The sequence below is a fragment of the Rhineura floridana genome, chromosome 1 (assembly GCF_030035675.1).
Source record: "Rhineura floridana isolate rRhiFlo1 chromosome 1, rRhiFlo1.hap2, whole genome shotgun sequence".
In the NCBI taxonomy this organism is placed as follows: domain Eukaryota; kingdom Metazoa; phylum Chordata; class Lepidosauria; order Squamata; family Rhineuridae; genus Rhineura; species Rhineura floridana.
Window position 1 is genome coordinate 238,485,351 of NC_084480.1, and position 15,744 is coordinate 238,501,094.

The window sequence follows — 15,744 nt, forward strand, 5'->3', positions numbered from 1 at the left end:
TCAGCCAACCCAGAGACTCCTGAATGGCAATTGGATGCAGAAGAACTTTACGCTGGCTTCTCTTGCTCTAGCACAACTTACACTGGCTTCCTCTCACAGTTAGATTGCTCTGTTAGTCATGCTTTGAGTAGAGCCATTGAAATCAATGGGACTAACTTAAGCTCCATTAAGTACAGTGGGTGTACTCTAAACGTGACAGGCAAAGCAATCCTAAACCTTAGCTGGGAGCAGTATGAGGGATCAACTGCCATATCCAAAGCCCTGCCAGCTCATGCTAACCAAAACAGAAGAGAGTGGTGGCTTTTCCATCACATTCTGCTGTGCTAGCTCCAGGCTTGTGCAGGTGAGGGGCATGGATTAGGTCTGTTTCTGGGGAGTGGATAAGCTTTGGACTGAGCAGATCTATGGCCAGCTCCACTCCACGTCATCCTTTTGAGGTGTTACAGTGGGTACTGCTGGCAGTAGCATTTGATCCACTGTGCTTTCTACAGCCATAGCCTCCATTGTGGAAAACAGATAGTGGTGTGAGTACTTGGAAATAGAGTTGCCTACAAATCTAAATTCACTAATAGGCAAAAAAACCCTTGCTGTTTAAGAATGTACCTATAGCCAACAAATATTTCTATCAAACATTAAAAAGCAGGGAAATTGAGCAGCTATAGTGAATGCACCAGGGGAGCAGGAGACCTCCTCTCTGAGAGATTGTACTGCCCTACAAAAAAGAGGATGCACACCTTAACGTGGTGAGGGGGTTTGAGAGTGTTGAAGAAGCTGAGAACACCACCATCAGGAGTCTAGACCAAGAGGCTAGACTCCTAGCAGGGGCACCCAAGGCAGAATGGTCAAAACTGAGACACCAGACTAAGATGCATCCAACCTCAGAGGAAGAAAACCACCTCTGAATATCTCTTACCATGAAAACCCTATGAACAGAGTATCTAAAATGCAACATGAGATACTGCTGGAAGATGAGACCTCCAGGTCAGAAGGCACTCACTGAGCTATTGGGGAAGAACAAAGGACAAGTACGAGTAGCGCTGTGACTAATGACGCAGGTGGGTCAAAGCTGAAAGGAAGCCCGGAGGCTGATGCTCACATATGCGAAAGGAGAGTCCAGAGTTGTACAACAAACACAATAGGAACATGGAATGTGAGAAGCATGAACCAGGGAAAGTTAGAAATTGTCAAGCAAGAAATGGAACGTATCAACATTACAATATTTGGTGTGAGTGAATTAAAATGGATGGTCATGGGACATTTTCAATCGGGCAACTACAAAATATTTTATGCAGGAAATGAGAAATTAAGAAAAAACAGGGTTGCTTTAATAGTGAGAAGTAATCTAGCAAGAGCAATTAGGAGCTACAACACAAGGTCTGAGCAAGTTCTATCAATGAGATTAAACGGGAAACCTATCAACATAACCACCATCCAAGTCTATGCTCCAGCGGCAAACGCAGAAGAAGAGGAATTGGAGAGATTTTACACAGAAGTACAGGAAGAAATTGATCACACACCAAAACAAGATATGATAATCATGGGGGACTGGAATGCAAAAGTAGACAACAGAGAAGAACTAGGAATTGTGGGGAAATGGGGCTTAGGAGACGGATGTGAAGCAGGAGAAAGACTTATTGAATTCTGTGAAGCCAATAATTTGTTTCTTGCAAACACATTTTTTGAGCAACCGAAAAGACAACTGTACACGTGGACATCACCAAATGGTCAATATAGGAATCAAATTGATTATATAATTGGTAGCAGAAGATGGAGAAGTTCCATATTTTCTGCAAAAACAAGACCAGGAGCAGACTGCGGTACAGATCATGAACTGGTCGTATCAAAAATCAGAGTAAAGCTAAAGAAGAACAACAAAGCAATCATAATGCCAAAATACAATTTAAATAACATCCCAGAAGAATATAAAGATCAAATAACAGATTTGAGGCTTTAAACTTAGTTGACAGAGAACCAGAAAAACTATGGACTGAAGTCTGGGACATTATCAGGGAAGAATGCAAAAAGACAATCCCTCTAGTTAAAAAGAGAGAAAGACCTCAATGGATGACTTGAAAAAACTCTTAAAATGGTTAAAGAGAGAAGGAAAGCAAAGGCAAAAGGAGATAGAAACACAGTTAGAGCTCTAAATGCAAATATACAACGACTAGTATGCAGGGACAAAGAGAACTATTACAATAGTTATTGTATAGAAATAGAAGAGGACAACAAAAAGGGTAGAACAAGAGCCCTATTCCAAAAGATTAGAGAAATGAAAGGGAAATTTAAACCAAGAGTAGGGATGTTGAATAATCAACAGAGGAACACACTGACTGGCCGAGATGAAATAAAAGGAAGATGGAAGCAATACACTGAAGAACTCTAAAAGAGATGCCAGGATGGAAGGAACGGAGGAACCGTATGATGAAGAACCAGACATTTTAGAATGTGAGGTGAAAGCTGCTCTTAAAATACTTGGAAGAAAGAAATCACCAGGAACAGATGGCATACCAATAGAGTTGCTACAAGCAACTGAGACTGAATCTGTCCAAATTTTGACAAATATTTGTCAAGACATATGGAAAACTAAACAATGGCCCACAAACTGGAAGCGTTCCATCTGCATCCCAATTCCAAAGAAAGGGGATCCCAGGGGATGCAGTAATTATCGAACCATTACCTTAATATCCCATGCAAGTAAAGTAATGCTCAAGATTCTACAACAAAGGCTCTTACCATATATGGAGCAAGAAATGCCAGACGTCCAAGCTGGATTTAGAAAGGGAAGAGGTACCAGAGATCATATCGCAAACATACTTTGGATTATGGAACGGACCAAGGAATTTCAGAAGAAAATCACCCTGTGTTTTATAGATTACAGCAAAGCCTTTGACTGTGTAGATCATGAAAAACTATGGAATGCTTTAAAAGAAATGGGGGTGCCACAGCATCTGATTGTCCTGATGCACAACCTATACTCTGGACAAGAGGCTACTGTAAGGACAGAATATGGAGAAACAATCAGAAAGGGTGTGAGACAGGGGTGTATTTTATCACCCTATTTGTTTAATCTACACGCAGGACATATCATACGGAAAACAGGATTGGACCAAGATGAAGGAGGTGTGAAAATTGGAGGGAGAAATATCAATCATTTAAGATATGCAGATGATACCATTCTACTAGCAGAAACCAGTAATGATTTGAAACGAATGCTGATGAAAGTTAAAGAAGAAAGCACAAAAGCAGGACTGCAGCTGAATGTCACAAAGACTCAAGTAATGACAACAGAAGAGTTGCGTAACTTTAAAGTTGACAATGAGGACATTGGACTTGTCAAGGATTATCAATATCTGGGCACAGTCATTAACCAAAATGGAGACAATAGTCAAGAAATCAGAAGGCTAGGACTGGGGAGGGCAGCTATGAGAGAACTAGAAAAGGTCCTCAAATGCAAAGATCTATCACTGAACTCTAAAGTCAGAATCATTCAGACCATGGTATTTCCGATCTCTATGTATGGATGTGAAAGTTGGACAGTGAAAAAGGCGGATAAGAGAAAAATCAACTCATTTGAAATGTGGTGTTGGAGGAGAGCTTTCACATACCATGGACTGCGAAAAAGACAAATAATTGGGTGTTAGAACAAATTAAACCAGAACTGTCACTAGAAGCTAAAATGATGAAACTGAGGTTACCATACTTTGGACACATAATGAGAAGACATGATTCACTAGAAAAGACAAGAATGCTGGGAAAAACAGAAGGTAGCAGAAAAAGTGGAAGACCAAACAACAGAAGGATTGTTTCCATCCAGGAAGCCACAGACCTGAACATACAAGATCTGAACAGGATGGTTCACGACAGATGCTGTTGGAGGTTGCTGATTCATAGGGTCGCCATAAGTTGCAGTTGGCTTGAAGGCACATAACAACAACAAACACATTTGTCAAAATGCAAACACAATTTGGGTTGGTCTTTTCACAGTCCAATTCACTTCCTATGTAGCTTGGAAGAATTTGGTAACGTGTCTCTGAGCAAGGAGGGAAAGAGGAGGAGGGGGCAAGGGGGTGGGAGGGGAAAGGAGGGAGGGTGGAGAGATGGGGAAGGAGAGGGAGGGAAAAGGCAGGTTTGATCATTTGAGTGCTTATTGAGTTCAATGGTATTTACTCCTGTGCATTCATGCTTAGAATAAGTGAAACTGACCTGAGGGAGGGGAGGGAGAAAGGTGGATGGGAGAGGGGGGAGGGGGGAGAGGAGTTGGGGGGAGGGGAGGAGATTGGGAGGTTTTGCACTGGACAGATGGAAAGCTCCTTTCCTTTCCAAAAGGAAAACATTGTTAACTGCATCATTGTTTTTCAGGGTTACTGAAAACCCTTTTTATTACCTTTTTATTCTACAGCATGTGTCTCGCACTCAAATTTAAACCAAAATGGTCTCTGTTCATATCCACACCAGACATTTATTTTGCTTTAGACAATCATGGCTTTGCCCAAAATTTCCTGGGAAGTGTTGTTTGTGAAGGATGCTGAGAGTTGCTAGGAGACGCCCTATTCCCCTCACAGAGCTACAATCGCCAGAAGAGGGCTTGAGTGTTAAACCACTCTGGCCGTTGGAGCTCTGTCAGGGGTATGGGAATCTCCAACTCTCAGCACACTTCACAAACTATACTTCCCAGGATTCTTTGGGGAAAGCCATGACTATTTAAAGTGGAATAAATGTCTGGTGTGGGGGTGGCCCCCTGATTAGCCAAGCCAAACAGCTGTTATTCTGGGTTTTAGAACATTGACAGTTGGTTCTTCCTGAGCATGCCTGCAGTATCATAGACTCCAATGTTAATTTTCTTAAATGAATTAAAAATTAGCCATGCATTTTTTAAACTTTTAAACAGCTGAAGATGAAGGTCAGAGTATGGAGCAAGGTCAGTAATAGGATTACAGGTACTCTGTGAACATGGCTGATTTTTAATTAATTTCAACAAATTAGGAGATGGTTAACAGAAAAAAGTCCAAGAAGAGTCTGGATTATTTTACTCTTATTTTAGACCTTGAACTCTGGATTTTCTCTGAGTGTTTTTTGTACTGCCATGAAAACTTAGAGGGTTGTTAAGCAAGCGTTGCTGAGGTCAGGATTATACGTTTCGTAAGATTTGTTTTGAAATGAGTTTATGGGAAGCAGCAGAATTGCATGGGAGGTATTTTCAACTTAACATTGCGGAATGTGAAAAATCCATGCTGGCTATAGTATACAGCCATTCTTGTGGCTATAAAATAGTCCTAAATATATGAAGAAAAGTGGAAATCAGCAATAAAATGAAAATATCAAATGCAACATTAAAACTAAAGCAATAAATAAAGGGTATTTATTTGACATCTTTTTAAAAATAAATACTGTTAAATATATGAAGGTGAGAAAATTAGTATTTTGGTTATCACTATTGGGAATATTGTGATATAAATAAAATGTGTTAATACTGGTGGGGACCTCTTATTGAGTGCTTTGGCTGGTATTCTTCCATTTCATACCTCCCTAAACTTCTGTTTTTATTTTCAATTTGGTTACAGTTGTGAAGTAAGGTCGGGCCCAGAATTCATCACAAGATCCTACAGATTTTACCACAATAATACATTCAAGGCATATCAGTTTTACTATAAGGGTAACCGCTGCACAAACCCAATCTATACCTTAGTTATTCGTGGTAAAGTTCGTCTTCGCCAAGCATCCTGGATCATTCGAGGAGGGACTGAAGCTGATTACCAGCTGCACAACATGCAGATCATCTGCCACAGTGAAGCAGAAGCTGAAAGACTAAGTCAGTTGGTGAACTGTACATGTCCTGGATTTCTCTCAGAAGATAAACCCTGGGAGCAGAATGTGAGCTATGATTTATGGAGAGAGGAGAATGGTTACGAATGCACCAGAGCACTGAATTTTGCTATGCATGAACTTCAACTCATCCGTGTAGAGAAACAGTACCTTCACCATAATTTAGATCACTTAGTAGAGGAGTTATTTCTTGGAGACATCCACACTGATCCTGCTCAGAGGATGTATTATCGTCCATCTAGTTACCAACCTCCTCTTCAAAATGCGAAGGTATGTGAACATTTCAGTTCCAAGACACACAGATAGAGTGTTGTTATTACAGGAAATGCTCAATATGCCTAACTCCCAAACTCTCATGCAAAAATCTTCATATGTCGAAAGCATGAGTCTGTGTCCCCCACGGTTTCTGCCTAATGTTATCACATACCCTTACAACTGTTGCTTCTCTATTACTTCCATCCCCAGCCCATAGCATGTTGCTACAGGCACTGCCCCATAGCCTCCATTGCTCCCTCCTTCCAGTCTCTGACCAGCAAACTTATTTATTTATAATTTATTTAACTTATATACATACATTTACTTCTCTCCTTTCTTCCATCATGGCACCAAGGCAGTTTAAATGGAGACACTGACCAGACCTAGGTTGCTGAGCTTCAGCAAAGTGATGGCCTTATGTACCTGCAGAATGTACCCTGAGACCAAACTCTTCTTCTCCCCTTGCTGGTTCATCATAGACTTTGCTTTCTTTTATACTGGGCATGGAGAACCACTTTTGTCCAGCAGGCCAGATCAAGAAGTGACAACCTCTCCGCAGACCACTTTTGACAGGAGGTGTTTTCTCACCTGTCAATTAGCTAATGTCCTATGATGTCAGATGGATCTGAACCCACTGGAAAGCAGTGCGGCTTTCATTCAGCAGTGGGGCAGAATTTAAATGCAAGCCCCATTGCAAAGGTACAATCAGGAGCGCACTCTAAGCATAAGTTCCTTCACAGCATAGTATTCAGTGTCACTGAATATGAGCCCTGCTGCTTTGGGCATTGATTGGCTAATTCAGGAGCTCCAATTGGGAGCTCCTATGTGAAATCAAATCAGCAAGGTTTGCATTCAGCATCAAATTTAAACAATACCAAATGCAAGCCTCACTACAAAGGAACAATCAGATGTGCACTCCCAATTGTTTCTTGACAGCTGCAGCTTTTACCTGGCCCACACTTGACATCATATGATGTCATGTGAGTGACAGGTGGGCATGGCAAAACTGCTTTGCTGGCCAAATTAGCTGACCAGGTGGGCTTAATGTGGCCCACCAGGTCAGCTAATCTCCACTCCTGTTTTAAATCTTTTGTCTTTCTAAAGTGTGCCACCTCCATTTACCAGGCTACACTTTCTTGTTGCTAATACCTAGATTAGAAATAAAGATGCAGCAACATACCAAACTGTTACAAACAGATTCTTAAAAAGCAAACTTCCCATCCCTTCCCACTAGCCAGTGCCCTTCCAAGCTTTCATGCACTTTGAAATGTTCCTGATAATAACAGGAAAATATATTCCATTTTTATTGAGTGTCTGGAAACTTCCAGCTGACCATCCCACCATCCCAGAGGCTATTTCTCTGAGTTTTTGTTTTACTAGAAATCTTGTATATCTACAGGTCAGGTAAAAGTACCTTAAGGTCACAACACTGTTGTGTGGTCTATAGCCTATCATTAAAATCCTGATAAAAGAAGCAGCAAATAAAACTTGGGCTAATTCATTGCGTTTCAACACTTACAATCTCAAAGTACATCTATTAAGAATGTACTGTTTTCATATTTTATGCTACCAAGTTCTCAGTATATAATTTGTTTAAAATCTATTAAGCTGCCCAACTCAGATCTCTGGTAGCTTCAGTCTGCGCTAGCCGCAGTTTATGTATCTTCTTTAAGGATAGTCCCACATAGAATGAATTACAGTTATCTGATCAAGTGGTTACCAGGGCATGGATTACAGTGGGGAGGTTATTCCAGCTGGCAAACTGGATAGAGCTGAAAACAGGCACTCTATGCCACCTGAGTCTCAAATGGCAATGCTGTATCAGGGAGTATCCCAAATTACATGCTTTTCCTTTAGAGGGAGCGCAACCCCATTTAGAACCCCATGTCTCTCATCCCTGGACACAAGAACCGCCCAACAGCAGCACATCCATTTTATTGGGATTTAGCTGCTGGCCTTCATCTGCTCCATTACTGCTTTTAGACATCTGGTAAGCACTTGCACAGCCTTACCCAATTCAGATTGTATGGAGAAAATAGAGCTGGGTGCCATCTGCATAATGGTGACACCATGCCCAAATCCCCCAATGCCCTCTCCTAGCGGCTTCATATGTTAAAAGCATGGGGAATAAAATGGAACCCTGCAAGACCCCACAGCACAGACCCATTGTCAGTGGCCAGGGCGGAATCTCCCAATGCACCTCTCTGGAAATAGCCCTGAAGGTAGGAGTGGAATCTCCGTATCCCCATGCCTTCAACTCCCAACCCACAGAGCTGTTCAAGGAGGGTACGATGGTCAGTAGTATCAAAAGCTGCCAAGAGCTCAAGGAGAAGCAACAGGGTTACATTCCCCTGTCTGTCTCCCAATAAAGGTCAACAACCAGGGCAACCAAAGTTGTTTCGATGCCAAAAGTGAGCCTGAAGCCAGACTGAAATGGGGCCAGATAATTATATGAATCGGTGGGCAGTGGCTCTTTCTTTTCAAGGTTTTTGAAGTTCCACCATTTAGTTCGGGTCACGCTGAGACAAGCCTAACTATAGCACCTAGAACTTTCTTGTCATAAAGATGAAACTGGTTATAATAGAAGGACATAAGAAATGCCTCAGGACTTGTTAATGTGTATAAGAGCCATGCAACCCAGGCTGTAAACACACTAGTCGCCAGAGCAAAGCATTTCCATTAGCCACACCTGGAGGGGGAACAAATTGATCTGCTGATCAGTTGCAAAATCTCTTTGAAATTGAATTAAAAGAAACACTCAAGCTGCTCTCACCAGGTTGTACAGTAAAAAGGGGCAGGGTTTGACTAGCATTGAGTGACCCGGCGTTCAGAAGAGAGAGATGGAGACGCACTGGAACCGGCAAAACAGTGAGTGTGTTTCTACCTTAAGTTCCAGCCTCCAAGGTCCTGATGGAGTGACACTGAAGGCTGAAGAGAATAATCTGGATAGCATCTCTTCTATCTACCCAAGTTTGCAAATGATCTTTTCATGTTTGATAGTTTAGGTACATCACCTCTCTGCTAGCTGAATTCAAATATGTGCTTCCCTTTTGTCTTCCTGTTATTCTGTATTCCCTGAGGTTATTACTTTAGTACCTCTAGAAATAACAACTTTGATATGTGCCATGAAAACTGAAGCCAGAACAAAAGATTTGTGGGTAAGGAGAGGGACTTTTATTGAAGAAAGCAAATGTTGCTGAGAAGGTAGGGAAAGAAAGCATTGTGGGAAAACAGAATGATGGCAATCTAGCTATAGCAAAAGAGCAAGGATTACAGCTGAGAGAATTAGCAGAGAAACAAGTTGTTAGTAAATCATGTGTAAATCCAGGGAATAGATACATGCTTCTTTTATATTTTAAGAGGGAAAAACTGAAGAGACAAAAGGACCTTTTATCTATAGTGAAAGCTGAAGGATTAGCACCTCACTGAATACCAAACTATATGTACAGAGAGAAAGAGATGAAAATACAGTGTGGTTTTACAATGTGGCATCTGCACATCTTTTTTGATGGCAGCTCAAAGGAATGCATATCACAATTGGAACCACACTTGAGAATTTAGTTGTCATCAATTAATTCCAGAAGAAAGCTTTTTGGGTCATTTCTAGTTTAGAGTTCTTCATTAGTTTTAAATATTTTTACAGCAGTAAACATGCTCATAAACCAGTTTGGTATAATTATTTAATAAGCCATAATTGAATGGTCATGTAAAATATTTACTTACCTGAAGAGAAATAGATTTACATTGACTGGGTTATTATACAGCCACGAGAGTGGTTATATACTATAGCCAGCATGGATTTTTCGCATTCCGCAATGTTAAATTGAAAATACCCCCCACGCCATTCTGCTGCTTCTTGTAAGCACATTTCAAAACAAAACCTTATAAAACTTATAGTCCTGAAATCAGAAACGCTTGCTTAACAACCCTCTTAAGTTTTTATGGCAATACACACAACAGTCAGAGAGAATAGAGAGTTCATATTGTAAAACGAGAAAAACAGTACAGTCCCCTGTTGGACTTTTTTCTGTCAATGGTCTCCTAATTTGTTGAAATTAATTAAAAAATCAGCCATGTTCACAGAGTACCTGTAATCCTATTATTGACACTGCCCCATACTGACCTTCATTTTCAGCTGTTTAAAAGTTAAAAAAATTAACATTGGAGTCTATTATAACATCGGGCATGCTCAGTAAGAACCAACTGTCAGTTTTCTAAAAGCCAGACTAACAACTGTTTGGCTTGGCTAATCAAATGGCCAACACCCATGCCAGACCTTTATTCCACTTGAGACAGCCATGGCATCCCCTAAAGAATCCTGGGAAGTGTAGTTTGTGAAGGATGCTGAGAGTTGTTAGGACTACTTTTCCCCTGACAGAGCTCCAGTGGCCAGAGATGTTTAACAGTTATCCTCTGTCCTGGGGATTGTAGCTCTGTGAGGGGAATAGGGCATCTCCTAGCAACTCTCAGCACCCTTCACAAACTACACGTTCCAGGATTCTTTGGGGGAAGTCATGACTGTCTATAAAGTGAAATAAAGGTCTGGTGTGAAATAAAGGCCTGGTTTGAATGTGGCCAGGGACAGCTTTGGTTTAAATTTGGGTGGGAGACTACATGTGCTTGCTTTAGAATGAAAATGCGGGGGAAACCCTGAAAAACAATGATACTGTTCACAATGTTTTCCTTTTGGAAAAGAAATGGGCTTTGCCTCTGCCCAGTGCCCTCCCACCCAAACTTCTCATTTCCCCTGCTCCTCCCTGCCCCTCCCACAAGTCAGTTTCACCTATCCTAAGCATGATTGTACAGGAGTATATCCCACTGAACTCAAAAAGCATGCAAATGATCAAACCTGTTTCCCCTTCCCTCCCCTTTCCTTTGCCCATCCCCTTCCACTCCTCTCCCCCTCCTTCCACTCCCTCCTTCCCTCTCCTGTCCCCTCTCCCTACCCCTCCTCCATCGTCAGTTTTATGTATTCTAAGCATGATTGCATGAGAGTAAATCCCATTGAACCCAATAAGCATGTAAATGATCAGACCTACCTTTCCCCTCTCCCCTCCCCTTCCCTCTCCCTTCCCTCTTTCATCTCCCTTCCTCCTCCCTTCTTCCTCTTCTCCCTTCTTCCTTCTTCCTCCTCTCCTGCCCACTCCAGCCCTCCCTCCCTCCTGGTCAGTTTCACCTAACGTAAGCATAATTGCAGGGGAGTAAATCCCATTGAACTCAGTAAGCATGCAAACGATCAATCAATTCTCAGCAAACTTGCTAAGGATCCCATTTCTTACCTCCCGGATTAAAAAGCAGAGAAATTCATTAATAGGCAAAAAATCTTACGGTTTAAGAATGTACCTATAGCCAACAGATGTTTCTACCAAACTTTAAAAAACAGGGAAATTGGGCAGCTATAGTGAATGCACCAGGGGAGCGGGAGACCTGACCTTCTCTCTGAGATACTGTACTCCCCTACAAATTTATCAAAATGCAAACACAATTTGGGTTGGTCTTTCACGGTCCAATGCACTTGGTGTGTAGCTTGGAAGAATTTGGTAACATGTGCCTCTGAGCATATGGTGAGTGGTGGCAACACTTGCAATCAGCTCAAATAACAGAAATGAGACATGTGCTGTGCTGATCTTGTTTTAGCAGGGAGGAAGCAACATTATTAAGACAGTTGATATAGTTCAGATAGTCACTTTAAATATGTTCAATGTATTTTGCAATTTTAGTAAGTTTCCTATAGTAAATCATTTTATTTTGCTTTTGTTTCTGTGAATATGTGAAGTACAGCAACACTTTGTAAAATATACACTAAAAAAAATTCCAAAAAAATTGTGGAATAATGGCACTGACTATTTTGCAGAATAGTCTCCATTGGACATGAGGAATATCTCAGTTTGCACAAGATAAAACTCTAACAAGTTTCTAGGTGTGTCCTATGTTTTTAATTGACCATGCCCACCTTAAGTGAAGTGGTTTAAACATAGCAGGCTGAACACATGTATTTTGGGCAAGCCAAGTTTTGTTTTTTCCAACAGCTAGATTAATTGCTTAAGTAGCAGCTTATTGTAATCAGTCTGATTTTACATCAAACTGCAGGTTCAGATTCAACTGTTAATGTACCCAAAATAGATATAGAACATAACCTCCAATTTGAAACACAAAAGGCTGTCTTCAACATCCTGACATTGACCAGTAAAAAGGCTTTGAAATTAATAAAAATAAATTTGACACAGATTCTTGGATGAATAATGAAAGAGATATAATTTTCTAGGTTAGACTATGAAGAAACAGTAGTAATACAGGAAAGAAGCAAAGTAAGAACACCAACAAACATACAAAAATGTAATTCTCCATCTTTGGAGATGGCAGGTATTGCCACCACTCACCATATGCTCAGAGGCACATGTTACCAAATTCATCCAAGCTGCACAAGAAGTGGATTGGGTTGTGAAAGACCAAACCAAATTGTGTTTGCATTTTTAAAAATTTGTAGGGCAGTACAATATCTCAGAGGGAAGGTTAGGTCTCCTGCTCCCCTGGTGCATTAACTATAGCTGCCCAATTTCCAGGTTTTTAAAAGTTTGATAGAAGTATCTGTTGGCTATTTTGTTGTTAAGTGCCTTCAAATCGATTATTACGACTTATGGGGACCCTATGAAGCAGTGACCTCCAACAGCATCTGTCATGAACCACCCTGTTCAGATCTTGTAAGTTCAGGTCTCTGGCTTCCTTTATGGAATCAATCCATCTCTTGTTTGGCCTTCCTCTTTTTCGTCTCCCTTCTGTTTTCCCCACCATTTTTGTCTTTTCTAGTGAATCATGTCTTCTCATTATGTGTCCAAAGTATGATAACCTCAGTTTCATCTTTGTAGCTTCTAGGAACTCTTCTGTTGTCATTACTTTAGTCTTCTTGACGTTCAGCTGTAGTCCTGCTTTTGCACCTTTCTCTTTAACTTTCATCAGCATTCGTTTCAAATCATTGCTGGTTTCTGCTAGTAGTATGGTATCATCTGCATATCTTAAATGATTGATATTTCTCCCTCCAATTTTCACACCTCCTTCATCTTGGTCCAATCCTGCTTTCTGTATGATATGTTCTGCATATAGATTAAAGAAATAGGGTGATAAAATACACCCCTGTCTCACACCCTTTCTGATTGTTTCTCCATATTCTGTCCTTAACAGTAGCATCTTGTCCAGAGTATAGGTTGTGCATCAGGACAGTCAGATGCTGTGGCACCCCCATTTCTTTTAAAGCATTCCATAGTTTTTCATGATCTACACAATCAAATGCTTTGCTGTAATCTAAAGCACAGGGTGATTTCCTTCTGAAATTTGTTTGTCCATTCCATAATCCAACGTATGTTTGCGATATGATCTCTGGTGCCTCATCCCTTTCTAAATCCAGCTTGGACGTCTGGCACTTCTCACTCCATATATGGTAAGAGCCTTTGTTATAGAATCTTGAGCATTACTTTACTTTACTTGCATGGGATATTAAGGTAATGGTTCAATAATTACTCCATTCCCTGGGATCCCCTTTCTTTGGAATTCGGATGTATATTGAACTCTTCCAGTTTGTGGGCCATTGTTTAGTTTTCCATATTTGTTGACAACTTTTTTTTTGTCAAAATTTGAACAGATTCAGTCTCAGTAGCTTGTAGCAACTTTATTGGTATGCCATCTGTTCCTGGTGATTTGTTTCTTCCAAGTATTTTAAGAACAGCTTTCACCTCACATTCTAAAATTTCTGGTTCTTCATCATATGGTTCCTCCATGAATGAATCTGTCATCCTGGCATCTCTTTTATAGAGTTCTTCAGTGTATTGCTTCCATCTTCCTTTTATTTCATCTCGGCCAGTCAGTGTGTTCCCCTGTTGATTATTCAACATCCCTACTGTTGGTTTAAATTTCCCTTTCATTTCTCTAATCTTTTGGAATAGGGCTCTTGTTCTACCCTTTTTGTTGTCCTCTTCTATTTCTATACAATAACTATTGTAATAGTTCTCTTTGTCTCTACGTACTAGTCGCTGTATTGTTGCATTTAGGGTTCTGACTGTGTTTCTGTCTCCTTTTGCTTTTGCTTTCCTTCTGTCTTTAACCATTTTAAGAGTTTCTTCAGTCATCCATTGAGGTCTTTCTCTCTTTTTAACAAGAGGTATTGTCTTTTTGCATTCTTCCCTGATCATGAGTCTGACTTCATTCCATAGTTCTTCTGGTTCTCTGTCAACTAAGTTTAAAGCCTCAAATCTGTTATTTGATCTTTATATTCTTCTGGGATGTTATTTAAATTGTATTTTTGCATTATGCTTGTTTTGTTCTTCTTTAGCTGTACTCTGATTTTCGATACAACCAGTTCATGATCTGTACCGCAGTCTGCTCCTGGTCTTGTTTTTGCAGAAAGTATGGAACTTCTCCATCTTCTGCTACCAATTATATAATCAGTTTGATTCCTATATTGACCATTTGGTGATGTCCACATGTACAGTCGTCTTTTTGGTTGCTGAAAAAATGTGTTTGCAAGAAATAAATTATTGGCTTCACAGAATTCGGCAAGTCTTTCTCCTGCTTCACTTCTATCTCCTAAGCCCCATTTCCCCACAATTCCTTCTCTGTTCCCTACTTTTGCATTCCAGTCCCCCATGATTATCAGCACATCTTATTTTGGTGTGTGATCAATTTCTTCCTTTACTTCTGCGTAAAAACTTTCCAATTCCTCTGCTTCTGCGTTTGCAGTTGGAGCGTAGACGTGGATGATGGTCATGTTAATAGGTTTCCCATTTAATCTCATTGATACAACTCGCTCAGACTTTGCATTGTAGCTCCTCTCTGTTGGCTATAGGTACGTTCTTAAACTGCAAGGTTGTTTTGCCTATTAGTGATATTTATCTTGTTTGCAGTCTTTTCTAATACAGAACAATTTAAACACTGATTTATATTTTATATTCTGTTCAAAGGCATAAATTGTTTTGTTTTTATGAGAATTCAGTTGGGCAACATAAGAACTAGCTAGTCTCTTATTCTGTTTCCAATATGGGCCTAATGCAGATACTACTGATTTTAATGCTGACATGAGTATAACATTTTGGGTCAAAACTACATGCACCATTCAGTTTGATTTCCTTGTGGTTTTTGAAGGGTTATATTTAACCCCAAAGCAGGTAGGGGAAAGGGAGCTTATCACTTTGCCAGTGGTCTAATCTTCTTATGAAAGTTAAACTGGTCCAAACTGGTTCCATTTAGAACTCATATAACCCCTGTTTTGAAAATCTGCATTGGTTGTCAGTTTGTTTCTGGGCTCAATTTAAGGTGCTGACATTAGTGTTTAAAGCCCTAAATGACTTGGGCCCCAAATATTTTGAAGATTGCCTCCTTCGCTAAAGACCGTCTTGGTTGTTTAAGATCAGCAGAGAGTCCTCTTGGTAGTTCTGCCGCCCTCAGACGTTGGGAAGTGAGCGAGAGAGGGCGTTCTCTGTGGGAGCCCCCAAAGAGGTCTGGCACCTTCATTATATAGTTTCCTGGCCTCACACTTATACTCCCTCTCCCTCTCTTTTTTTATAGGACCCACCTAGTCTAGTGTCTGTAGTTTGTTTTAAATTGTTTTAAGATTGCATTTTTAAACTACTATAACCTGGGACCTGGTGAAGGGCAGGTAATAAATCAAATAATAAT

At 40.5% G+C, this 15,744-nt stretch overlaps 1 protein-coding gene across 1 annotated transcript in view; it reads left to right on the forward strand.

Moving 5' to 3' along the window:
• The window catches only part of APCDD1 (APC down-regulated 1), a 53,073-nt gene that overhangs the window by 15,361 nt on the left and 21,968 nt on the right, over nucleotides 1–15,744 (forward strand). The window contains exon 3 of the mRNA XM_061595306.1: nucleotides 5,562–6,093. Within this exon, the coding sequence (XP_061451290.1) occupies nucleotides 5,562–6,093 (532 nt within the window). The remainder of the gene's footprint in view (nucleotides 1–5,561; nucleotides 6,094–15,744) is intronic.